General features: G+C 41.3%; 1 protein-coding gene across 4 annotated transcripts in view; it reads left to right on the plus strand.

The window, feature by feature from the left end:
• The window catches only part of ANXA3 (annexin A3), a 57647-nt gene that overhangs the window by 21006 nt on the left and 8868 nt on the right, over positions 1–27773 (plus strand). For all 4 annotated transcript variants that reach the window (XM_089912103.1, XM_022599372.3, XM_089912105.1 and 1 more), the window contains 8 exons: positions 4336–4423; positions 8471–8565; positions 11178–11291; positions 15044–15134; positions 20165–20244; positions 23841–23897; positions 24250–24343; positions 25660–25755. In XM_089912103.1, coding sequence (XP_089768229.1) covers positions 4336–4423; positions 8471–8565; positions 11178–11291; positions 15044–15134; positions 20165–20244; positions 23841–23897; positions 24250–24343; positions 25660–25755 — 715 coding nt within the window. The remainder of the gene's footprint in view (positions 1–4335; positions 4424–8470; positions 8566–11177; positions 11292–15043; positions 15135–20164; positions 20245–23840; positions 23898–24249; positions 24344–25659; positions 25756–27773) is intronic.

Consider the following 27773-nt stretch of genomic DNA (forward strand, 5'->3'; position numbering starts at 1 on the left):
CTTTCATGAAGAAATAAGAGACAACTGACTTTCCCGAGTCAAGGACAGACTGGCGTCTCTCAGGGGTAGTGGCAGACAGCTCCCCAGGCCTGGCTTGGCCACACCAGCGGCTTCAAGGTGTCATGGGCTATGACTGACATCTGAAGGATAGTTTTAGAGGGTCAGGGAAAGTTAAATAGGCATGAAGAAGAAAGATGCATCCTAGCCTAGTCATTAGGAGCAAAGACTGACAATTATCGCCTGTGAGAACTTGGGCGACAGCTTAGTCGTCATCTGCAAATAGGATTCATTATATCTGCTTTATCAGTTCACTGTGAGGACTGAATGAGCTAATGCAGGAAACGTGCTTAGCAAATAGTGAGTAGCAGCAATTGTTATTAATATAAAGAGCTCCTGTTGTTTCCCCCCTTTATTTGGACATTCCTTGCGGTAAATTTATTTTCCAACTGGTTTCAGGATCCTGTTCCCTTTGGGGGCATCTGAAGGTCAAGTTTGAGAGAAGAAAAGCAACTAAATGTGTTTAACGGATGTGGATGGAAATCTGATCAAACATGATTAAAAATAAAAAGACTTTGCCAAGTATTGGGCTTCCCTGGTGGCGCAGTGGTTGAGAGTCTGCCTGCCGATGCAGGGGACACGGGTTCGTGCCCCGGTCCGGGAAGATCCCACATGCCGCGGAGCGGCTGGGCCCGTGAGCCATGGCCGCTGAGCCTGCGCGTCCGGAGCCTGTGCTCCACAACGGGAGAGGCCACAACAGTGAGAGGCCCGCGTACCACAAAAAAAAAAAAAAAAAGACTTTGCCAAGTATTCATGTGATGTCCTGCACTAGCGCTGACACTTTGTTAGGGTAGTAGGGTTCATAGAAATAAACTAAGTCAAGTATTGGTTAGTAATTTAAATGTCAAAGAATTAAGCCTGCAGTGGAGCAGGCGTTGCAAGCAGTTTGGTTTGGCCGTAAAAATGCCAACATTCCTGAAACAATGAGCTCATCATCAAATTCTTATTCCACGCCCACAAAAGAATCTATGACTTGTTTGCTCGATTTTGTTTTGGTTTTCTGGGCAGCTAAGAACGAAATAGGGCAGTGATTCTCAAACACGTTAGTGCATTGGAATCCTCTGGAGGGCTTGTGAAAACCCGGATCCTGAATCTTAGCCCCAGAGTTGTTGATGCAGTAAGCCTGTGGTGGGGCCTGAGAATTTGCTTTCTAATAAGTTCCCCGGTAATGCTGACGCTGCTGATCCAGGAACCACACTTTGAGAACCACTAATATGGAATTTCCTGGGGCCATATGATGTGGTGGAGACCTCATGATGTGGTGGAGACCTCAAGGCATTTTAGTTACAAGGAAGTGGGTTCAAATTCTGGGGCTGTACTTAGTAGCAGAGTTACGTCAAGCAAATAATCTCTCTGAGATTCAGTTTCTTCCTTTTTTTTTTTTTTTTTTTGGTTTTTTTGCGGTACGCGGGCCTCTCACTGTTGTGGCCTCTCCCGTTGGGGAGCACAGGCTCTGGACGTGTAGGCTCAGCGGCCATGGCTCACGGGCCCAGCCGCTCCGCGGCATGTGGGATCTTCCCGGACCGGGGCACGAACCCGTGTCCCCTGCATCGGCAGGCGAACTCTCAACCACTGCGCCACCAGGGAAGCCTGTCTTCCATTTTTAAATGGAAATAATAAAATCCCCCTCTTTAAGGTCATGCTAACAGTTGAATAGGATGTCTGTGAAGCACCTTGTTCACTGCGTGACATGTATTACTTTAAAAGATTCCATTAATTTCTTTTACTGTAAGATTTTTTTCATAAGTCATATATTTATTTCTGAACGTTTTGGGCAATGAAGTCTATCAAATGAATATACTGCTCATTTAAATAACTGAAGCACTTTGAAAGATTTCACTAAGATTCCATTTCAGAAGTCCTGTGCCATTTTTCACACAGGTGTGTGTGTGTGTATGTGTGTCGTTTTTTTTCCTTTTAATCAAACGAGTAGTTCCTCCCCATTAAATTCTTACTAGGTAGCAAGTTGCATAACGGATTGGGAATTTCATCCCTCTCTAGTTTTGTGCATTGGAATTTCAGCATATTTTGATGTATAGGTAGCAGAGGGCAGTGAAAAGGTCACAGCTAGAATGGAAACCCTGAGTTTTCATAATTCATGGATAATTAGAATCTGACTACAGTTTTGTCTTTTGTATTCAAAAGCAGCCATGTGAATATCTCCATGGCACAGAAGCACCAGGGAAGCTTCTAAAACATGTGCAGTCTGACACCTCGTTTCTAAAGACCATGGTTCCATATGTCTAGGGCAGGGCCTGGTCATATGCATTTTAATCAACAAAAAATCAATCAACCGATCTAAGAAAGAAATGGAAAATTTTATTCGAGCCCAGCTGAGGATTATGAGCCAGGAACAGCCTCTCAGAAAGCTCGGAGAACTGTTCCACTCTCTAGAAGTCAAAGCACAGTTGTATAAGTTTTTTGAGACAGAGGGCTGTCCATTAAATGACGTATTATTGACAGTTCACACAATCCAGATCTGCAAGTACAAAGGGGTAGGTCGTGATCAAGAAGGAATGTTATCTTTTAAGGAGTTGTCTTGTTGGTGCTGGGAGAATGTTGCTGTTTATGGCTGAGCAGGTATTCCTGCCAATGGGGGAGGTTTGGTCGATGCATAGTGCAGATACACAGTGCACCGTAGAGGGGAGAGAGGAGGACAAAGGGTAGAAAAAATGTTTATGTTTAAATTTTTCTTGTCTTGCCATAAAATATGAATTTTATTTCACAAAAGAGTCAGCCCAGGTGGTACCAAGACTACGTTTTAAGACAGACTAGGAATGGGCTGCAATGTTCAGAACTGCTTTTAAATTCTGCTGCTTAACTAGCTATGTGGACTTGAGCAAATTCTCCAATCTCCTTAAATCTTGGTGTCTTATACGTGACATGGATCATTCTTACTCATTCATCGGTGCTGTTGTGCAGGTTATAGTTAATGTACAAAAGGTGCCACAGTGCTGGGCACAAAGCACTCAAATGCTCCAATATTGTGATGGTTCTTCTAAAATGCCAGACAGGGAAGGTAGACAGATAAGATAAACACGAAAGTTCACAAATGAATAGAACTGAAATGAAGCCAGTTGGCTGTGTGAATCCATAAAATATTTATTAAGCCTTGAAGAAAGAGAATTCTCCAAAGATTATGTTGAAGTGACTGATTTCTTACAGGTGGTTTAGATCAGGCACATTTACAATTAGTTTCTAACTTGTTATAATTACTTTTTTAGAATCAAAACTTTATTTTGGGTACTTTAAGATGAAACAGTGTTGGAATGTACTGAAATAACTTGTTCGATCCAATCTATTGAATCAACAGACTGTCATTTTTTACTGTGCCAGAACGTTAATTTTCCATTCACTTTAATGTGACAAGATACTGTCCTTTCATGAAAATATTAAACACTTCAGGAGAGCCTAAATGAAGCCATATTAACACAAGACAACAGAGCCAATATTACTCAGTACTAGGATAGAAACATCAGTTAGAAAGAAAACATTGTCACTGTAAAGGCAGACTTTCATTCAGAGTTAGGAAGTACCATATAAGTACATGTTTACTTGGATTTTTCTCAATTTCTCTTAAGCAGTTTTAAGATATTTTATTCCTTCTGTAGGATGGTCTTTCTCAGCTTACTGACAAGTTTCTAGTTTATGTGCTTAAAATTAGTATCATGGCATTTTTTACTTCCATGCTATTCTTGAAGACCTATGTCAGTGGAGCTTTCAGAAGGGAATTTATCTGCCACAATTGTACATCCATTAAACAAAGCTTAAGAACAGACAGTCCTAATGGGGTTTTCATTTATGGATCCTTTGGTGTAGGTTTTCCCAAGGACAGTGGTGAACATTAATTAAAACATCTTGAAGTCTATAAACTGCAGTTACTCCTAGGTGAGATACAGTGAAGAGCTTTGAAGTATCACTTGAAAAAAGATGATGTAGGAAATTTCCACTTTCTCACTGCTTTCATGCAGATATCACTTTAAAGCAAATATTCTTCAGAATCACCATGATTAACACAATTCACTGCTCTGGAGAATGAATGTTTTGTATTTTCAATTTGTTACACAAGAGAAGAAAAGGAGAGGTCTTATTATAAATGTGGTAGCTGTCATATTGCCTGCATATCTGGGGTGGGGAGACTCTCTTGAACCACTCCTGAAGTGATAAGAAGGTGTGCAAATTATGGGTTTGTTGTGTGTTTCCAGTAGGCATATGCGTATGTAACATAAATAAGGATGTCACTTTGGACTAGTGGGACTGTCAGATATTTTCTTCTAGGTTGGACACCAAGGGACAATGAGAGATTATCCCAGCTTTAGCGCGTCAGTGGATGCCGAAGCGATTCATAAGGCAATCGGAGGAATTGGTGAGTGATGCTTTACAATTCCTTTTTTTAACGTTGAAGCACATCAGGAAGTTAAAGCTAAAAGTGCATGGGTTCAGGTTGCCCAAGTTGCCTTACTCAATTAGAGAAGTTATAAGGTACTTTAAAAAAAATTGTGAAATAATGCGGCCAAGTATAGGGAACCCAGTTTTATTATATCTTAATATTTGCCATGTTTACTTAATATGAAACCCTACCACGACCATCACTGCTACCAACGATCATCATCGTCATCACCGTAAATCATTACAGTCCCTGACGGTTCTGCCTGGGTCTCATTCCCACCTCATTCCCTCGAGAGAAACAGCATTCTAAAGTAGAATTTATTCCCACGAAACTTTTAATTCTGTACTCCACATGGACATACCTATTGTTGTGCATGGGCACAAACAGTATAAATTGAAATCCTACCTTATGTTTTCTTCTGCAACTTGCTTTTTTTTGTCCCTTAACATTATGCTTTTGAGATTTATCCATGTTGATATGTTTAGCTCTAGTTCATTAATTTTTAACTGCAGAATAGTTTATTATTACATCGTAAGATGGGAATAGTGAGTGAACACTTGAATTGCCTACAGTTCTTTTCTATTACATAAAAATATTGCATTGAATAGTCATGCTCATGTCTTGTTGTGCACGTTTGCTAGCACCTCTCTAGAATATAATGGTTGAAATGTCTGGGTTGAAGGTAATGTTCATCTCCAGATTAACTAGAAATTTTGCCACACTGCTCTCTCAAATAAATATGCAAATTAGTATTCCTGCCAGCGATATATGAGACTTCCTCTTTCTCCGTATTCTCATCAGTACTTGCGGCAGTCATCCTATTCAGTTTTTCCAATTGAGTGGATCTAAAATTGTACCTCATTCTGTATCTGTTTCCTTCCTCCTCCCCATCCCCCATTATTGATGCAGTTAAGCATCCTCTCTTGTTTATTTTCTTCTTTTTCCATGAATTACACCTCCATATCTTTTATCCATTTTTCAGTTGGGTTGTCTTCTTTGTGCTTGGCAAGAAAAAATTTTTACTTTTTAATTTAAAATTTATTTTATAAAATAAATTCTGGATACAAAACTTTTTTTAAAAATTACAAGCTATGAAAATACCTTCTCCAAGAATGTAATTTTCTTTTTTTTTTTTTTTTTTTGCGATACGCGGGCCTCTCACTGTTGTGGCCTCTCACGTTGTGGAGCACAGGCTCCGGACGCGCAGGCTCAGCAGCCATGGCTCACGGGCCCAGCCGCTCCACGGCATATGGGATCTTCCCGGACTGGGGCACGAACCCTTGTCCCCTGCATCGGCAGGTGGACTCTCAACCACTGCGCCACCAGGGAAGACCTGTGATTTTCTTTTAATATTGGCTACAGTAACTTTTATCGCATAGAAGTTTTAAATTTTAGTGAAATTAAGTTTACCAGTATGTTTTGTAATGATTTGTACTTATTGTGTCTTTTCTATGATAAGCTCATAAAGATATCCTCCTGTATTTTCTCCCCAAAATTTTACAATCTTATTTTTCCCACTGAGATCTTTAATCTGCCTGGAATTAATGTTTGTGAATGGCATTTAAATCTAATTTTATTTTATCTCAAATGGCTATGTAATTGTCCCAGTGCAATCAATTGAAGAGTTCATCCTTGCCACACTGATTTGTAATGCCACTGCTCTCCTATAAGTTTTGCTATTTTTCTGCTCTCTGTTACATTCCATTGGTCTGTTTGCCTCTCACTGTCTCAATATAACATTGTCATAATTACTATTATGACTATTACATAATTATTATTATTTTATAATGACATTTAGTGTCTAGTAAGGCAAGAGATTTTCTTGGCTTTGCCCTGTCCTATGAATTTGAGGGTCAGTTTGTAAAGTTCCATGAATTATACTACTAAGGTTCATAATAGTAATTATACTATTACTATCAGTGTAATATTATTGTATTTCTGCCTGTTTAGGTTTTTTTTTATTGCTATTTTTAAATGAAAGTTATTTTTTTCTCTATCTCTTTGATTGCCTATTTAAACACAGGGTTGAATAGACTTTTCCATGAAGTTAATGTCAATGTGAATGAATTAATGGTCTTTAAATTCTATCGCTTGTCTTTCTTCCTTAACATTATGTTTCTTCACTAATTTACACATTTTGATTGGCAGGCCCGCTTTGAGAAGGAGGCTTTTGTTTGTAAGCACTACTCCCAACACCAAAACCAGGCGTCATGGTGGCATTTGCCTTAGGGACGTGTCAGATCCAGCCTCTGAACCATGAGACATCTTGGTTTAATTTCTGGTCTTGAGCATGTAGCACGTGCAGAAATAAGAGAGGAGAAATTGCCTGGCGTACAACCTACATGTAACTGTGGGTAGTTAGTTATGTCTGGAGTCTAGTGGCAAAGGGTATAGAGATGCAGAGAAGGGGGTAGGAAATTAGAATATGAGGTGGGAGCTAGGTCCTAATTAACTGGTGCACAAGCTAAGGGGCTTAAACTTCATCCCGAAGGTTACGGAGAATCATTAGAATTTCAAAAAAGGAACTGACATGATCTGATGCATTAAAAAAATTTACTTAGAAAAAAAATTTACTTAGGCAGTAATATACAGTATAAATTATAAGAGGGTCAAGTTAAGAGGCTGTTGAAGTTTCTAGGTAAAATATGATGAGTGCACAGTGGCAGAGAAGAGGACAAATCCAAGAGATGCAGGTGATAGTTACAATGTAAAAAGTAAGGAAAAGAAAGGAGTATAACTCCCAGGATCTTTGGTTGGATGACTGCATCTATAGTGGTGTCATTGGTGAGGGAACATAGGATGAAAGACAAGTTAGAGAAGAAATAGAATGAATCCAACCTGGAGCAGCTGAGTTTGAGATACTTGTAGTTGGAGGTGTCTAGTCGTGCACCAACTCAGATACCTTTATAGGTCCAAGTTGATAATCAGACTCACAGGGCACAATGAGGGTTAATCTAACTCTGTTTACTTAACTATGCAGAAGAATACAAGACCAAAGACCCCGTGGGGCAACATCTGTCACTAGGAGTCCCAGCAGCTAATCAAGTACACCGTTTCTTTTGCCCCGTCATTCATGTAGAGTGTGTACCACTGCCGTGGGTGTAAGGTGTGTGTGGGTCACCTCAACACAGGGAAGTTGAGCCTTGAATTCCAATGGATCTTTTATACCATTCTAGTCATGCAGGCCCAAGACAGAAGCCAACTCACAGCCCCCAACCCAGGGGCAGTCCTCTACCACAAAGGAGCAGACACAACTTCTCACGTTATCTTAATACTATAATTACCAAAAAAATAGTGACCTGGAGGTTGTTTTCAGGCAGGCCAGCATCAGCCCTTTACTTGTACTTACAACAGGTGGTTAAGTATATGGGTCTGAAATGCCTGAAAGAGGTATGGACCACTGATAGAAATAGATGTTTTGGATTAAGAGATTTGGGTTCAGATTCTTGCTGTGCCACTTAAAAGCTGCCTGACTTTGGCAAGTGAGGTAAGTTTTCTAAATGTTAGTGTCTTTATCTTTAGAACAGCTTAATCATACCTACTGCCCAGGGCCCTGTGAATATTAACTATGACAATGAATAAAAGGTGCCTAGTATGTGGTAGGTTCTTGATAAATGTCAGTTCCTTTTTTTCTAGAGGAACAAAAATGACTTTTTATATCAAATATGGAGATAGAAAGATAAAAGGTGATAAGACAGTAACTGAACCTCAGAAGGATGAAAAAACCTACTTCCAAAGCACTATGTTCTTTGTGCCACTTCTCTGTCTGATATACGGATAGGAATATTTGGGCAATGATGGTTTTCTTCCCCCTAAACTATCCAAATAAAGTTAATTTTCTTTTCCAAAAGCCAAGCAATCAAAGAAATAAAGATGCCCAACCTGGTAAGACCTGGAAATTAAAAATTAAAATGCCTTCCTCTCTGCATTTGTTTCAGACCCTTAATCATTTTTCTTTTGTTCACAACAGATATTAAGCATATTTGAGTTGATGGTGAATACAATTATTTTCGTTTCATTTAGGAACCGATGAGAAAACGCTCATTAGCATTCTGACTGAGAGGTCGAATGCACAGCGGCAGTTGATTGCTAAGGAATATCAAGCAGCATATGGAAGGGTAAGATTTCATTAACATAACACGCAGTAAAGGGCTAATCACTAATGGATCAAGGCTGCTCCCATATGATTATGCCCACGGATCTTTTGTTTCAGGCCAAGTGTAACAGAAAGTCCCCTATGTATCCGGTCAACAGCCTGGAATAGGAGTCCTGGTCTTTTCCCTTAACTGTCTGAGTGGCCTTGGACATGTTATTTGATCTTTCTGGGCCTCAGTTATCTTCACCTGTTGAATAAGGAGAGTTGCCTTGGATCAGTGGCTATAAACCGGGAAGGATTTTGCTTCCCAGGGGATATTTGACAGTGTCTCCAGACATTTTGATTGTCACAACTGGTGGGAGAGGGGTGGATGTTTCTGGTGTCTCGTGGGCAGAGGTCAGGGATGCTGCTAAACATCCTACAGTACACAAGACAGTCGCCCACAATAAAGAATTATCTGATCAATTACCTGATAAATCCTGTCTTAGATGATCTTTAATTTCTCTTCCAACTTTAATATGTTTATGTAACTATAGACTTTTTTTTTTTAATTTGTTCGGCAGATGAATATTTCTTCAATACCAGAAACTGTACAAGAACTATTCAAGAACATTTTGTGTGTCTTTTCCAAGCAGTTTATTTGTTCAATAATAAACTACTGTGTGTCAGGAGTGGGGTACTACTCTATGTCAGGAGATATTCTAGACATTGGAGATTCACTGGAATAAAAAGCAGAGCCTCCTCTCTTTAATGGACCTAACATTCTATTAGAAAAATAATAAATATATAAATAAAACAAATTCAGATATTGGTAGGTGCTATGAAAGTATTAAAATGGATGATATGCTAGAGAATGACTGGTGAATGGCTCCTTTAGATCATGGGGTGAAGAAACGTCAGTGACAGGTTATTACCTTACTCTCAATGAAGACTAAACAATACTCAGGCTTCTGCTCTGCTTGATCTGGGGAAGAGCATTTCAGACAGAATGTCCAGCAAATGCAAAAGCCCTGAGGCCAAAACAAGCTGGGAGAACTTAAGGAAGGGTTCTAATATGGCAGGAGTATAGACAGTAAAGGGTGACAGAAGGAAGAGATGAGGTTGAAGAGAGGCTTAGAACATGCCGGACCTTGGGGTCTTGGTGCAGAGTTTAGATTTTATTCTAAGAACAATAGGGAACAATTGGAGGTTTGTAAGAAAGGAAGTACTATAACCTAATTTATATTTTTTGAAGATTATTTTAGCTTCTGTGGCTGATGAACTGTGTAGGGGAAAGGGTGGAAACACAAACCAGTCAGGCTCTCGGGTCCGGAACTGAGAGTGTGTAGTGACCACCCAAGGCAGCTGAGGCATCACCTGTCAGTGTCCTCCGAGCCCCTGGGCTCCATTAAGACACCCTTCTCTGTGTTCCCTTTATTAGATACTTAACATATTATGTGGAAATTTAACTTTGACTATTGCTATTTTTCTCATTAGGGAGTAATGTCCTAGGGGTAAAGGATTGTGTCTGACTCACCAATTAAGTGCCTAACAGAGCAGGCGCCCCGTAAACTTTTGTCAACTTAACTGAATTGCCAAGCTTCTGGGCAAGGCAGCCTACTCATGTACAGGGATTGTGAGTGATCCATTGGCCTTACAGGATTTCCAAAATATGGAGGAAGGATGGAGCTGAAGGGTGACAACCATGTCTCACAGTGGGACAGAATGAGAGCATGTGAAGTAAGATTCAGTTGGAAAGTCTTGGGTTGAGGACAGATGGGGGTGGAATTTAGCATTTGGAGAGGAAACACCCCATGATGACTACAGTGGCTCCGCTCCATCCCATTTGTTTTGGCAGGAGCATGCCCCTGCTGGGCCCCCAAGTGTCATGGAAGATGTTGGTCTGTACCCACATTGTCATAGCAGTCTGGGAGGCTTCCAGCCTCTGTTTCAGGTCTGAAAATAATCAAGAGCAGGAAATATAATTATTCAATAACACTCCTTTGGATGTTAAAAATGGAAACCATGTTACCTGCCTTCAAGCAGGGGAGATGGCCCGTACTTATGTAATGTATGAAAACACTGCTGAAAGACAGCATCAATAAGTAAGGTCCCCCTATTACCACATTTTGGGTTTCCCCTGTTGTTGTTGCCAGAAAACTGCTTTTGATGCCTCCTAGTTCCATGCTCTTACCAGAGGCAAATGACCAAGCACTGTCTTCCCTCCCCTTTTCCCTTCAAAACTCTTTGGCAGTTACCGAGAAACAAGGCTAGATTAGAGCACCTCCCAGTGAAGCTGGGTGTGAATTACAGGGTTCCTCCTCCCCTTCCTCTTCCCTCACCCCAACCCAAGCATTGAGAGCATCAAGGGCCTGGGAAATGCATTTTAATACACAGTTCCTATCTGTGGCCCTCAGAGAACCTTCTTCACTGGCTTCCCTTCAGAAAACCGTCTATAAAACAGAACATTTTGGAAGTGATCATAAAATGCAGACTAATATCCATAGAAATATTTTCACCATTTCTGTTTATCTCCTGTGGATGGGCATGTTTTTGTCTGAATCCATACATTCGTGTTCGTCTTTCACTAGGTGACTTTGGAGGAAGAGAAAGGAGAAGTATTTCATACTTTTCTCTTCGGGTTTTTAATTTTAGGAACTGAAAGATGACTTGAAGGGTGATCTCTCTGGCCACTTCAAGTGTCTCATGGTGGCCCTCGTGACCCCACCGGCAGTGTTTGATGCGAAACAGCTGAAGAAATCCATGAAGGTATGAGACCTACACAAGCTGTTTCTGCCCAGCACTTGATTATCAAAAAGAGTGACTTTCTTCTGGTGCACACTTGAGATATGGGTGTAAAGGTGATGGATTTGGAGATTCTGTGCTCTCCAATTAGTAGAACAGCCCTGAAATGGGAAGCGGTTGTGGAACCTTAAGCCCACATGTTCCTGGCCTGAAAGGATATGGTCAGAGCCTAATTTTGTTTGTTTTTTTTGACCTGAGGTGTCAAATTCTTTATTTTGTTGTTATTGAGTCAATGGCACCATCATTAACCCCATTGTTTAGGTCAAAAGCCTAGAACTATCCTTGATCCCTTGCCTTCTCTCACACTTCAAAGCTCCCAAATCTATCAACAAGCCCATTACCTCCACTCCATAATCCATCAAAAATGTGTGCATGTCCCTCCTTCCAGATCCATTGCTTTCATTCTCGTTCAACCACTATCATCTCTTGACTGGACCATGTCAATATCCCCGGAACTGGTCCCTTTGCCTCTATTTTTGCCCTCCTCAAATCCATTCACCACAGAATAGCCAAAATTATTTGTATAAAGTTACTTTTAGAATCAGATTATACTGTTCACCTGCATAAATCTCCAATGGTTTTGACTACTGAACATCCAAACTCCTTATCATGACCTTTATCACCCAACAGAGTCTGGCTCCTGTCTATCTCTACGGCTTTTTAAAATTCTATCTGTATCAGTCAGGCTTCCCCAGAGAAGCAGAACCAGTAGGCAGGAGGTATAGAGTAAGAGACTGATCGCAAGGAATTGGTTACACGATTATCCAGCTTGCTAGGCAAATCTGAAATCTGTAGGGCAGGCTGTTAGGAAGGGCAGGCTGGAACTCTTAGCACAAGCTGGAGCTCCTGCCCACAGGTAGAATTTCTGCTTTTTCAGAGAAGCCTCAGCTCTGCTCTTAATTAAGGCTTTTTGACTGAATTAGGCTCACGTAGAATATCTAAGGTACTCACCCTTACTTAAAGTCAATTGATAATGGACTTTAGCTACAAAATACTTTCAGAGAAACACTGGATTACTGTTTGATTGAATAACTGAGGACTGTAGCCTGGCCAGATTGACACATAAAGCTGATCATCACACCCTCTCCTCCACTGCCGGCCACCCCAATTCAGTGCTGTAGCTGTACTGGCCTTTTCGCTGCTCCTTGGACATTCTCAGCTTATTCCTATCTTGAGGTCTTTTATATGTGACGTTCTTTCCCTCAGGAATGATTTTCTTCCAGATATTTTCTATTAATTCACTCAGCTTAATTTTTTAAATTGCTATCTATTACTATCTAAAATTATCTTGTTAATTTTTTGGTATTTTACATATTGATATTTTACGTATTTGGTGTTTTGTTGATTTACGTTTTTTTTTTTCAATCCAATTAAAAGGCAAACCTCCATCATATCAGGGAACCTCATCACTCGAGGAACCTCCTCTCTTCCTAGAGGAAAGCCTGCAATGAGATAGGTGCTCAACATATTTGTTGACAGGAAGGAGGGAAAGGAAGGAGTCCAGGTCTGAAGCAAGGCTCTGCCTTCCCATCAGAGTTATTTTCTTTTCCGTGGAAGAGGTGTGGGCACGCAAGAAGCAGATGGCAAGATGGAATTAAATGTACAAGAGATTTATTGGGGGAAATCCTTGTGAAGGATAAAGAAGAGACAGAGCAGGGTAGGTGGGGTGAAACTTCTGACTGCAATACAGGTCTGACACCTGTGAAAGGAGAGAGGGACAGAAGGAGGCTCAGATAGGAAGAGCCTCAGTCTGTAGTGCTGCTGTAAGAAAGCCACGGCAAGCTGATGGGGAGCCCCTGAGCAAAGTGTGCCCTTTGGAGGGTCCTACATGGGGCAGGAATGGCCCAGCTCCAGTTCCCCTTCCATGCGCAGTCATGGCTGAGAGCAGCCTGGAGAGAGCATGACCTTAGTGTGAGCTGTGTGACAGAACCAAAGGTGTGGCAGTTGGAGGCTGCCAACTAACTACATTCTTGGCAGTATATTCTCTAGACGTGAAATCTCAGCAGTGCTGCCACATGGGGGACAGTTTAGCAGGTGAAATGGTTAAGAGTTAGATTCGCCAGCAAGGATTAGAAATGTTTCCCTTCCATGTAAAAGAATTCCAAAGGAAGCAACCCAGAGCTGGGTATCATGGAACCATCATTATCAGACCTTCAGTCTTGAGGTTCTGCCATCTTCAGCCTGTAGATTCCGCTTCTTGGCTAGATGGCAGCTCAGCATCCAGCCATTATATCTTTATTGCCGTCAACTGGAAAGAGTAAGAGACAAAGACGTGTTCATCCTTTCTCTTTAAGGACTCTCTGAAATTGTACGTGATGCTTCACATATATTCCATCGATCAGAATTTAGTTATATGGATAAACCTAGCTCTAAGGGAAGCTGAAAAATATGGTCTTTATTTGCTTAGCTTTGTGCTAAGTTAAAAAATGGGGGTTCTGTGACTAATCAAGGAAGATAAAAGAGATACTGGATCTTCGCAGTTTTGCCCTAAACCTAAAACTGCTCTAAAATAAATCAGGGAAAAAAATAATAATAATAAAATAAAATAAATCAGGAGCTTGGGATTAACATACACACATTACAATATAAAGATAGATAACCAGCAAGGACCCGCTCTATAACACAGGGAACTCTACTCAATAATCTGTGATAACCTATATGAGAAAAGAATCTGATAAAGAATGAATATATGTTTATGTATAACTGAATCACTTTGCTGTACACCTGAAACTAACACAACATTGTAAATCAGCTATACTCCAATAAAATTTTAAAAAAGAAGAACAACCAAAAAACCCAAAAAAAGTTTATTTAAAAATAAGTAACTAACAGGCTTCCCTGGTGGCGCAGTGGTTGAGAGTCCGCCTGCCGATTCAGGGGACACAGGTTCGTGCCCCGGTCCGGGAAGATCCCACATGCCGCGGAGCGGCTGGGGCCGTGAGCCATGGCCGCTGGGCCTGCGCGTCCGGAGCCCGTGCTCCGCAACAGGAGAGGCCACAACAGTGAGAGGCCCGCGTACCGCAAAAAAAAAAAAAAAAAAAGTAACTAACAAAATAAATAAATAATTTGAAAAGGAGAGCTATTGAAGGGAACTAGGAATCTGTCACAGAGGGACAGAATTCAGCCTCTTTTCTTATGCTACTTTGGCCTTATTTGGTCAAGTCCTAATGTAAATGGCTTCTGTTGAAGTCTCAGTGTGATTCAGTGACCTCAGTATAAACCAAGACTCAGGAAACACTAGTCCCCAAACCAACTAGGCTCATGACATACATTACTGAGGCTTTAAAAATCTCCCTGAATGAAGAGGACGATCCATGCTGACCAACCACGTGCATTGGTACAAGTATGGTCTCATTCAAAAGAATTGCAGAGCCCTTTCTAAATACAATGACATATGTGAATGCTCACTTTTGGTACTGAATGACATAGGCTTTCCCTTTATACTATTTCTTCCTGGAATTATTCAAAGGAGTTTAACACTAGAGTAGGACATTTTCTTTAGAAGCTTAATATTGGTTAACTTCAGATGATTCATGTTATTTTAATACTAAAATATATGGAAAATTAGAAAACCACTTTAGAGCAATAGAGGACCTTATGTTGATTGACTAAAAACTGTTCTTTTCGCCTGTAGAAAACAAGATGTTAAGACCGCAATGCATGAAACTAGGTTTTTTTTAAAGTGTTCTAAAAATAGATTTCCTTTTTCTTCTTAGGGCACGGGAACAAATGAAGATGCACTGATTGAAATCTTAACCACCAGGACAAGCAGGCAGATGAAGGAGATTGGCCAAGCCTACTATACAGGTGATCTTATTTTCTGCCCACCTTTACCCCTGTTCACACCTATAGGAGCCAATGCTGCTTTTCCCAGAAACCCACCAATCTTTCTTCACAAGTGGTTTTGAGGGAAGCAAGACTGTAAAAAGGAAGACACATTCTAAAATGGGCTAAGGACTGTGGATTTTTGAAGAAAATTTTAATATGATCTGAGCTGGGAACTGCTACATAACAATGGCATTAATGCTTTGCATTTGTAACATTACAGCTATAGTGGATTTCTCTCTCAGCAATCACTGCTTAATTGAATCAACCATTTTCATCAATGTAAGACACTCAAATCATTGTATATTCATATTATGTGTTAAAAACCGCTCATGATTTTTGGTGTGGGAAATTAGATGAACCATTTAGAGGATGTGCTGAGCATGTGGCTTCAGTATAATTAGCTAAAGCCCTAATAGTCTGTTAGCTGTGTAAAAAGTAGAAAGCCCCTGCAATGCAATTCTGACACTGACAACTCACGGTTAGGGTGACTTCACAGGTTAAGGGCACAGTCCCCACAAAACTACTCTGACTTCAGACACCAGCCACAAGCTCAGGTGTTCGCAGGCCATACGCGCTTCTGACCAAATGGCGACAGATTCTTACTACCCCCTCAGGTTCAGTAACTCACTAGAGTGGCTCCCAGAACTCAAGCAAGCTCCATACTTACAATTATGGTTTTGTATAAAGAATGTAAATCAAGACTGGTGGAGTGACGAGATGCATAGGGAAAAGTCTGGGAGGGTCCTGCCATGTCTTCAGGGTGCATCCCCCTCACAGCCCAGCCATGTCTAACTGCCAACCAGGGAAGCTCACTTGATCCGTGGTGTCCAGGGTTTTTAGTGGGGTTTTATTACACAGGCATGATTGACTCCATCACTGGCCATGTGACTGAACTCCATCTTTAGTCCCCTCCTCCCGCTAGATGTCAGGCTGATATCATGTGGCTTAAAGCCTTAACCCTTTAGTTGCATTGGTTGGTCTTTCTGGTGTGACCAAGCTCCATCCAGAGTCATCTTGTTAGCATAAACTCAGGTGTGGTTCAGGGGACCCTCCACGAATAACAATGAAATTCTTATTATTGGGGAAATTGTAAGTATTTAGAAGTTACCTCCCAGGAGTAAGGGACAAAGACCAGCCCAATTCTTATTAAACAACTGCTCCCTGTCACCACCTCCAAGTACCTTAAGGGAGCCATGGTTTCTATGTTTTTGTATCAGGGTGGTCAGCTGTGTATTAGGAAACTTCTGCGGTAGGAAAGGTACAAAAAATGGATATACCGGCCCCCAGTGGGTGTTAAAGAGGTTACTTTGAGAAATTTCCATTAGAAGTTAAATACCTCAATGATAGGTAAGTGCCTGTTTTATTGTTGGTATGCCAATGAGGTCTAGTCAGAAAAACAGAAATGCACTAGGTATTTTAACAGAGCGAATTTAATGTAGAGAATTGCTTAAGTACCTTTTTGGAGGACTGAAAAAGCAAAATGGAAACACAGCTCAGAGGTATAATCCTCAAGGCTGGGACGACAAAGGAAGAGATTGGGATTTTCAGAAACTAGAAGCTCAGAGGAGGGCATGTTTCTGGTGTTGGTACTTCAGCGGCTCAGAGGAGAAGCCCTAGGAATTGGAGTTCAGATCTCTGTGAAGGGGAAGGGCCTCCATCTAGCTGGAGCTAGTACCTCCAAGGGCAGGTAAACAGGTGACTTGTTCTAGGAGCCTGGAGCCAACTGCTGCTGTCAGGGTGAAAGCCTGTCACTGGGTTGACACTGATGTGAATCACAAGCCAATAATAGCGTGTCCTTCCTTCTTCTTCCTGCCTTCCATCTCATCTCCCTCTGCTCCCCCCATTGGTGGAAACTGACAGGGAGGTGGAGGATGGGGGATAAAAGAGAAATGTTATTTGCAGAGTCCCAACCCCAGCTCCACAAAGCAAGGTATTAGAAGGGCAAATTTGGGGTAGATGAGATGATTGCTTAATAATGGGCACAAATGGGTACATTGTAGGTGTTTAACATATTTGGTTCCCTCAGTTCAACAAGATGTACATGTAAAAAAATCATCAGATCCAGGGGCTCTACCCCCAGATGCTATGTTACTTCCTTGTGTTTCTTAGAAGAGTTACCGCTCCATGAGTTGACTGGCCCCAAGATTCTCCCTGGAGTTCAGCATTTATGTACAAACAACCCTAGGATGTAAGCTCTATGAAGGGGGCGATTTTTGTCTGTTTTGCTCACTGCTGTATCTCCAGTGCCCAGAACAGTGGGGGATAAATTCAAATATTCGTTGAATGAATATCCTTAAGATTGAGACCTGGGATCTTAAGAGCCACGTGAATGTCTTAGCATTTAGGACTGTTGTTTTGCAAATATGACAAGTGGTCATTGTTCAAAGTTACCAGATGCTCTGGTATCTGTGTGAGTTAAGTTCTCTAAGGCTACAAGGAATTGAACTGCATCTAGGTTCCCTTGGTAAGTAGGGATTCATGATACACAAGAAGTAAAAGAAAGAAATAGTCTCAATCAGGTATAGCCAAGCTGTACAGAGATTCAGGACACAGCTAGGGACCCAGCTGTCTAGTCACTCCCTCAGCATCAGACATCCATTGCTCCTTGTGCACATTTTCATCCTAGTAACTCTTTGCCCTGCCTTTCTGCCTCTACTGTTCTTGACACCACCAAGAAACTTCTCTTCCCTTACCACATGACGTTTGTCTACTCAAGGTTTCTATTTGCCCATGGTTTCTGGCTGTTATTCTTGACTTGTGTTTTGTGCCTTATTTCTGGGGGCCACTTCTTTGTTACTCTTTTTAAAAAATTCTGTACATCTCACTCCCTAAGAGAAGATTCAGTGGGCTCAGAAAGGCACTGTCTAGTAGAGATCCTTCTTTTGGGCAAAGTTCTCCCACCAGGTCACCTTGTAGACAGCTGGCCACTTATAGTCAGATGCCAGCCCTGGTGCAGTCACCTGTAGCAAGAGTGATGGCATCATGTAATGTGCAGTGGTGACCCATGCATTAGAAATCCATCAGAGGACCTATCAACTTGGCTCTCATAAAAGGACCAGGCATACTGAGTGGCTCACACACTACAATGATACAATAGCACCTAAATGAATAGAGAGCTAAATTCTGAACTCTTTCCAGTATTCTAAAGTTAATGGTGCATGAGAGAACATTGAATCAGGATCAAGAACTCTAAGTTCAGCTTCTGCACTATTAAAACATTGTATCTATTTTTCTGTACCCTATTGTGTCTCAAAATGCATAAGGTAGTTTTCAACTTGCATCAAAATAATTTTCATATTTTTAGTCTAGTTTCCTGCAAAATACCTGGGGTAGAGCAGAGGCGTGGGAGGCTGTGTGAGACTCATGTAGATAATTCTGAAATTATTAAATACTTCCCCAAATTCTAACAATTGAGAGCTTCATTTTTTTGGCTTGATTTTTTTTTTTTTTTTTTTTTTTTTTTTGCGGTACGCGGGCCTCTCACTGCTGTGGCCTCTCCTGTTGCGGAGCACAGGCTCCGGACGCACAGGCTCAGCGGCCATGGCTCACGGGCCCAGCCGCTCCGCGGCATGTGGGATCTTCCCGGACCAGGGCACGAACCCATGTCCCCCGCATCGGCAGGCGGACTCTCAACCACTGCGCCACCAGGGAAGCCCTTGGCTTGATATTTTTAAATTAAAAATTTTTTTTCATAGAGTGAAGGAAGGAGAGATGTAACAATAATGTGACTATTAGGGAAAGTGATGCCTACTAAATGTTATTACTTAGATAAATAATCTGTCTTTATAGTGGATTTTGTTTACTTGAATTGCTCTGGAAAATTATAGATTTCATAAAAAGCGACTTATTAAAATCATGCTGGAAGAATTTCTCTCTCAACACAGTTCTTGCTATTAGATAATCTCACATCACTTTCTATAGTCGTCTTTTACTGATTTGAAAGGACAAGCATTCATATGACTAATTTTATAGCGGTCTTGAGGATGATGCAGGTGGAGTTCAAATAGCCACCTGGTGTCAGCTGCATCCAGGTATACAGTGGCTCGAAGAGAATCACTGCTCCATGGGTGGAGCAGAACAGAGGTTTAAAATTCAGTGGACACTGCACATCACAGGCTATGCAAAAGGAGCTACAACTATTCAGTACTAAAAATATGCGAACACACAGTTGGCATTTGTTATGGGGAAACAGTATGTTTTCGGGAAGCTTTCTTACTTTTGAGAGCTATGAAATAATACATTCTAACGGTATGCATTAAGGTTAGGGTTAGAGTCAATAAAACAGAAAAATAACAGTGGTTTAAATAAGATAAACATTTATTTTTCTCATATGTAGAAGCAGTCTGGAGATAGACAATTCTAGGACTGGCATGACAGTGCCTCAAAACTTTCAGGAACCCAGGCCCCTTCCTGCTTATTTTTATGCCATCGCTCAGATATAGTCCTGCATAGACCAAGATGGCTGCCGAAGCTCCAAGGATCAATCTACACACCAGGCAGTAGGATGGAGTAAGGGACTAAGATTGGCATGAGCCATCATTAAGGAGATTTCCCAGCAATGTCATGTAGGTCTGCCTACGTTTCATTGCCAAGAGGAGAGCTGAGAATGTGGTCTTTACGCTGTGTGCATTATATCTTGCTTAAGGCCAGGGTTCAATTCCTATGGAAGGCGGACATAATAGAAATTGGAAGGCAAACTAACAGCTTGCCCATCCTAGCTTTCTCACTATACCTTCCTTAGTGCCTTTGTCAGATAAAATGAACCATGATTTGATCCAGAATGGCAGCTGTTTCTGTTCTTGTGCATCTATCACACCACACACTGCAGTAATAGTTACAAGAAGAATGTATCCATATCAGAAGAGCACTAAAAGATTTTTTAAAAAAAGAAGAAACAAGATTTATCAGGTACTCATTCCTTGCCAATGTTGACATTTTAAGCTTTTCTGTGTTTTATAATAATATTTTTTAGTTCATCAAGGCTTAATTTCATTCTTATCTGGTTTCAGTGTATAAGAAGAGTCTTGGAGATGAAATTAGTTCTGAAACATCTGGTGACTTCCGGAAAGCTCTGTTGACTTTGGCAGATGTAAGGTTTTATTTTTTACTTATTAAGTCCCCAATAAGCTGCATGGTCAGTAATACTTTTTAGGGTGTTTGAAAATAACCAAAGTGAGACGATGAGATTGCAGTTTTCCTTATGAAATGATTTGTTCATCTTACATTTGCATTTTGCCACCACGCAGTATAATATTTAACCACCCTCATAAAGGTACAACATAGGGATGTAACCAAAAAATCTTGTTTTGGTCAGTATATGAATTAAATGTATTTTGATCAGGTTTCATAATACATTAGAAAATGTTCTGCACATTCACCTGGAAGGAAAATAATTGTTCATTTCCATTTTGTCTCCATTTTTAAGAACATGTTGATTTTGTTCTGGACTTGAAAGAATATATATTTCTTTTGGTAGCACTTAAATTAAGTAGGAAGCACGATACAGATGAATAATCTTCAGAGATGGGTATATCAGTCTCAGGATTAAAAAAATGTGGCTTGCTGGAACTTCATCCTTGCCCCCTTTGGAAGAGCTGCTAAACCATTCATCACCATGTGACCAAATGAGACCACACCTTGCCGTCTCTTTTTAGGAGGGTCTTGGTTTTATAAAAAAGGTGGTGAGGTCGAGGATGAGATAGAGTCATAGGTGTGTGTAAGAGAGAAAATGATTTAAGCCCTATCTCAACAGCGTCTTGCAGCTGATTTACACAGCCCTTAATGTGTGAGAAAATCCCAACAACCATCCCAGCCTGAGTGTTGAAGCAGCACTTGCCAAAGTAAGGCATTATGGCACTAAGGAACAGTTTATCCTAATTATGGTTTCAGTTGTTTCCAATGGTGACAACCTTATGACGTTTGAACCTACAAACCCAAACTGATGAGGTATCGCTGCAAACATACGATCCCACAGGTCTGTATTCATAAGTGCAGATCTGCTTGTGTGCACGTGAGCACACACGCCCACAGAAGGCAGTGGAGAGCAAGACTCCTGGGCAGGGTTTCAGAATAAGACCTGGAGTCTGCTGCTCCTCTGCTGCCTGCTAGCTTGATATGCTGAGACGAGTTACCTTAAGTCAAGCCTCAAAGCCTTCATTTCACATCTGTTCAATTAAAGTAATAACAGTACCAGACTCAGAGCGTGTTGAGAAGATTAAGGGAGAAAGAGTGTGAAATACTTAGCACAGAGAAAGTTATCACTGCGTCAGTACGTGGTGGTGCTGGCTTATTGTAATTAATACCAGTGATCATCAGCGTTTTGATCATTGGAGCAGAGTGAATGATGAAAGGAGAGCAAGAAGGCGGCAAACTAGGGATGACTAGTTAGAGCAGAGTAGTAGCAGCACTGAAAGAAACCGAGAAAAGAAATCATGCAAAAATCAGGCAGGCCGGGGCTTCCCTGGTGGCGCAGGGGTTAAGAATCTGCCTGCTGGTGCAGGGGACATGTGTTCGAACCCTGGTTTGGGAGGATCCCGCGTGCCGCGGAACAACTAAGCCCATGCGCCGCAACGACTGAGCCTGTGCTCTAGAGCCCATGAGCCACAGCTACTGAAGCCCGTATGCCACAGCTACTGAAGCCCGCGTGCCTAGAGCCCGTGCTCCACAACAAGAGAAGCCACCACAATAAGAAGCCCGCGCACCGCAAGGAAGAGTAGCCCCTGCTCGCCGCACCTAGAGAAAGCCCGCGCACAGCAATGAACACCCAACACAGCCAAAAATAAATAAATTAAATAAATAAATTAAAAAAGAAAAAAAAAAGAGTAGTTTTAAAAAAACATCAGGCAGGCATACAAAGACCTAATATTTGCAAATAGGAACAAATGCATTTTCAAAATTTTTATTTATTATTTATTTATTTATATTGAAGTATAGCTGCTCTACAATATTATATGTTACAGGTGTACAGTATGGTGATTCACACTATTTAAAGGTTATGCTCTATTTATAGTTATCATAAAATATTGGCTATATTCCCTGTGTTGTACAGTATATCCTTAGAGCGTGTTTTATACCTGATAGTTTGTACCTCTGACTCCCCTACTTCTATAATGCCCCTGCCCCCTTCCCTCTCCCTACCGGTAACCACTAGTTTGGAACAAATGCATTTTTAAAGTATTATAGCCAAATGTTTCATTCACCTATAATTTGCAAAATAATTCAGGCAATCTTCTTTTCCTTCTCCGTCTCCCACCTTGCTATAATGTGCTGAATTGTTTGTGTACAAGCACACGCACGTAGCCACAGAGCCTTCAACAGTAGAGTTAGTGGGGAATCTTTGAGGTTTTGGTTTATTTTAATAGACTTTATTTTTTAGAGCAGCTTTAGATTTGCAGAAAAATGCAGCAGAAACTACAGAGAGCTCCCATATGCCCCCCCTCCCCCCCTCCCCCCCGTCACAGTGAGCCCTGTTGGTAACATCTGCACTAGTGTGGTCCATCGGTTATAGCTGATGAATGAATTAGATGATGAATGAATGAACCGACACATTATTATTAACTAAAGTCCATAGTTTACATTAGGATTCACTCTTCGTGTTATACACTCTATGGGTTTTGACCAATGTGTAATGTCTTGTGTCCACCATTACAGTGTCATACAGAATGGTTTTACTGCCCTAAAAATCATCTGTGCTCCAGCTCTTCATCCCTCTGTTTCTCCCTCTGAACGCCTGGTAACCAGTGATCTCTTTATCTCTGTAGTTTTGCCTTTTCCAGACTGTCCTATAGTTGGAATCATACAGTATGCAGGCTTTTCAGACGGCCTCTCTCCATGGCTTGATAACTCATTTCCTTTTTATCACCGAGTACTATTGCATTGTATGGATATGCCACAGTTTATTCACCTGTTGAAGGGCAGCTTGGTTGCCTCCAAGTTTTGGCAATTATGAACAAAAGCTTCTGTAAACATCCATGTGAAAGTTTTTGTGTGGACATTAGATTTCACCTTATTTGGGTAAGTGTCAAGGAGCACAGTTGCTGGGTCGTATGGTAAACGTATGTTTAGTTTTGTAAGAACCTGCCAAACTGTCTTCCAAAGAGCCTGTCCCATTTTGCATTTCCAACAGCAAGGAATGAGATTTCCTGTTTTTCCACATCCCTGCCAGCATTTGGTGTTGTCACTGTTTAGAATTTTATCCATTCTAATTGGTGTGTAGGGGTATTGTTTTAATTTTCAGTTCTCTAATGGCCTATGATGTTGAGCATCTTTTCACGTGCTTTCTTGCCATCTGTGTATCTGATGTCTATTCAGATATTTTGCCCATTTTTAATCGGGTTGTTTGTTATCTTATTGTTGGGGTTTAAGAGTTCTTTATATGTTTTAGATACAAGTCCTGTATCAGATATGTGTTTTCAGATATTCTTCTCCCAGTGTATGGCTTGTCTTTTGATTCCATTCAGACATTTGAGTTTTCAGGGGAGGAAACTGCGGCTCAGAAGACTGTGTGATTTGCTACAGGTTTCATGGCTAGTCGGTGCCAGAACGAGAGCCCCAAGTGCCTGATTCTTTTGTGCTGCGTGGTTGCCACTGAAGAAGCAGCTCTAAGATGCCCTGCTGGTTGGAATGCCGAGTGATTGAATTTTTATTTTTAAAAGGATTGCCCTCACTTTTATCTTCCCTGTCTAGGGCAGAAGAGATGAGGGCCTGAAAGTGGATGAACAGCTGGCCAAAGAGGATGCCCAGGTCGGTAACAGAGCAAAGAAAACATCTCCTTTAACGATTCTCCCTCCTGACTGCGTTCTCACTTCTACGGCACCAGCCGGGGTCATGCTCTCTCCTGTCCTGTCTGGAGGAGAAGCCTGACACCTGGGGATCCCCTAACCCCACCTTTCTGCCTTCCCCAGTGGTGGCTATTATTCCCCCGGCTCCTGCCACACAACTGTCAGATTTCCAGTCCACTAAAAGTGAGAGACACGGATTATCGATGATCTCAATGACCTGTAAAATAAACTTGCCCCTCTTCTCATTCCACCTCCTCAGAAAGAGACAGAATTGGGTCTGTAATAACATTTAAGTCTTCTCCCTTGTCTAACAGATTCTCTATAATGCTGGTGAGAACAAATGGGGCACAGATGAAGATACGTTCACTGAGATCCTCTGTTTCAGGAGTTTTCCTCAACTGAAACTGAGTATGGACTCGCATTACAATCCTTTTTTGCATTGTATTGTTTTGGCAAATATTTCAAGGTTTAACATACATAGTTCTGGAAAACGAAGTGAAAAATCGTGAAGGCCTGTCCCATTTTTACGTACAAACATTTCAGGAAACAACCTGGGGGGTGGGGGTGGGAGGGATGGCAGGGAGAAGAGAGGAGCAGCTCTCTGGGGTGAGAGCAGAGAGGAGTGTTCCCGTGGGATGGAGGAGCCTGACGGCACTGCTTCCAGCCCATCTCTTGCCTAGTTAGCCACTTTCCAGGAAAACTAGGCATTGTGGGTGAGTCTTTGTTAATGCATTAATGCAGATTAACATTTAGCTTTTTCTGATATGAAGGTACATGGGTGAGGGGGAACACTTTTTATCAGACCAACTATTACATGGAACACCTCAGCACCCACCCCTTCACTCATGCATCTCTCTGAGTCATTCTGGAAGCAACGGCACCCAGAAGCCCAAATCTCCACTTACTAGGGACATCTGACTGTGGCTCCCCAGTGCTGGTCTAGAGAACAACCACAGTGATGACTACGCTTATGCCGAGTTCATGGGAAAATGAGGAAACTTGGCCATTAAAATTTCATCCTTTTTATAAAACAATGGCAGTAGTATATTATAGTTGCTTTATTGAAGTCTTTGTTTGAAAAATAAAGACCAAACAATCCTAGATCTCTCTCCAAATTTTCTTTTTTTGAAATTCACTTGGAAAAAATATACTTGGCTTACAAAGTATGCCTACGTGCTCGGTGACGTATGTACAGGTTTTGCTTTTGGGCAAATGTTGGTCAAGTACTTTGAATGCCTCCTAGTAAGTATGAAGTAGGCCATGCTGCCTTAGGGAATGATTGACTTGGCACAAAATCTTCATAATTAAGATTTCTTTAGCAGATTTAAAACATATTTGACTCATGACCACATTATTGTTTCCCAGGTGCTGCTATAATTTAAAAGTAGCCCACCTTATTAGATAAATTATTTATCTGTTAACCTTTCAGGCTATTTTAAATGCTTACAGCCTGGGAATGGGGAGGGAAGAGAGGAGAGAGAGAGAGAGAGATTGATCATTGAAGAAAATGGCCTATGAAGTTCAGGTTTTATTGCAGATGACATTTTTTAAAAGTAATAAACAAACAAAAACTTCTGTGCTGAGTTTTTGATGTTTTAAAGGAGTTTTTGAGCTTGCCACTTAATAACCTGATTTGCTGCCTATCAAATCAAAAACCACAATATATTCAAGTGTGGTCAACTGGGATACTTTAAATATTTTTGTGGTGCTGGGTTTTTTTTTAGCATTTGATGAATACAGAAATATCAGCCAGAAGGACATCGAGGACAGCATAAAAGGAGAATTGTCTGGGCGTTTTGAAGACTTACTGCTAGCCATAGGTAAGCCCTTGAGTGCTTATAAACTGAGTTACTTTGCACTTGTTTTAAATAAATCTCAAGATTAGCTCTTTTCGTCTCAGAATCCTGACTGATTTCATCCTTATGCTTCTCAAAGACCTCAGCACCGTCCACGGTACACACAATATGCTCAACAAATATTGTTAAATGGATGCCGGAAGAAGATATCTTTTTAGGCCTTCCTTTGCCTTTTAACTCTGTATTTGTCTTGTTACCACGTTTGGATCGTCAACTCCTTGAGAGATAAAAATATTACATTCTTGCTGGCATTTTTATGGAGCCTGTTGAAAACACAGACCTAAGCCCATTTGGTAATTCATCATATTTGGTTATTTTTGGCAGTGGCCTCCCGAAGTTAAACTCAGGTCGGAACTACAGATCTCCTCCCTCTTGGTGATGCAAACAGGGAATATCAGAAAGAAAATAAGTCACAGACTGAATCCGTTCCTGGAGAGACACATGGATTAACAAGCAGACAAAAACACGGTTATATAAGCTGATCTGTCTTCTCAATCAGGTCTCTGCAGTCTGTGCTTTTAGGAGTCCAAAGAACACCTTGCAAGAAAGATTGCATTCAGAGAAATGAGACACTCTTGGAAGACAGGATTCAGTGACCATTCTAGTCAGAGTCAGGCAATTAAAATCTAAGTGCTCGTCCAGAAACAGGATTGTTCAGAAGCCTAAAGAGCAATCCTAACTTGTTATGAACAATCCTGAGTTGTTCAGCATCCTAAATACCCAATGTTGGGTGGCTATTGGGCTTGCTCCAGGCTGCTTCTCCATTAACGCCAGGGTAGGAGTACCTGTACTCCACACAGCTTGTCATTTCGCCGATGAAAAATCATATCTAACGTCCATCATGATAATTAATAGCTTCTACGGTGAGTTAAAGACAGCTGATGTCTGAGGGTAACCTCCTCCGGGGTGAGCCTCTGATTCATCTTTCAAATGTTAATTACCATCTCTGGAGGGTGAACTCCCCATTAGGGTGCCTCAAATTGTATTTTTAAATAAACACTTATCAGGCACCTAGCTCAGCATTGTGCTAACCTCTTTACAAGTACCAACCCATTTAAGCCTCGTAACAATCCCATGATTAGGGACTATTATTACCCCCCCCCCCCCCGTGGCAAACCTGAGGCACCAGAAGGTTAAGTTCCTTCCCCAAGTTACCCAGGGAAAGTGTGGTAGGGCTGGAATTCTAACCTAGACATTTGGGCTCCACAGTCTAGGATGTCAACCAACCCCTCCAATGTGCTGCAGCGTAAAGAGACTGAAACCTGCATATATCACACAGTCCATGCTCAACTATTGATATTTTAAATTGCAGAAAATATCCCAGGGAGCAAGCACTCACTAAAGTCTGGGCGTTTCCTCCACATATGTTATTTCATTTAACTTCTGAGCCTCTCTTCAGTGCCAAGAATAGGACTGTTGATCCAAATGCCGCTTAAAATATATGACTCTGATTGATTTGCTAAAAGATAGGCCAAGAAGGAAAAAAAAGCTTCTTCTTCAATTAAAAAATATGCATCAGGGACTTCCCTGGCAGTCTTTAAGACTCTGCACTTTTACTGCAGGGGGAACAGGTTCAATCCCTGTTCGGGGAACTAAAATCCCACAGGCGTACAGCGTGGCATGGCCAAGAAGAAAAAAAAAGGAATTAGAGATCAGCCTCCATAATTAGCTGTGAGAATATTCCAGTGGCAATGATATAGCCAGTTAATTTTTTTCCATTTCTTTTTTTTAATATTTATTTGGTTTTTATTTGTTTTTTATGTTTTAATTTTTTTGGCTGCATCGGGTCTTAGTTGCGGCACGTGGGATCTTTCGATGTGGCACGCAGGCTCTTCACTGCAGCGTGCGGGCTTCTCTCTAGTTGTGGTGCGCGGGTCTTCTTTGTCCAGTTGCGGCACACGGGCTCCAGAGTGCATGGGCTCAGTAGTTGTGGCATGCGGGCTTAGTCGCCCCATGGCATGTGGGATCATAGTTCCCTGACC

Source organism: Delphinapterus leucas, chromosome 5, assembly GCF_059928025.1.
Source record: "Delphinapterus leucas isolate spDelLeu-1000000601 "Yukka" chromosome 5, BTC_Dleu_Yukka2, whole genome shotgun sequence".
Taxonomy (NCBI): domain Eukaryota; kingdom Metazoa; phylum Chordata; class Mammalia; order Artiodactyla; family Monodontidae; genus Delphinapterus; species Delphinapterus leucas.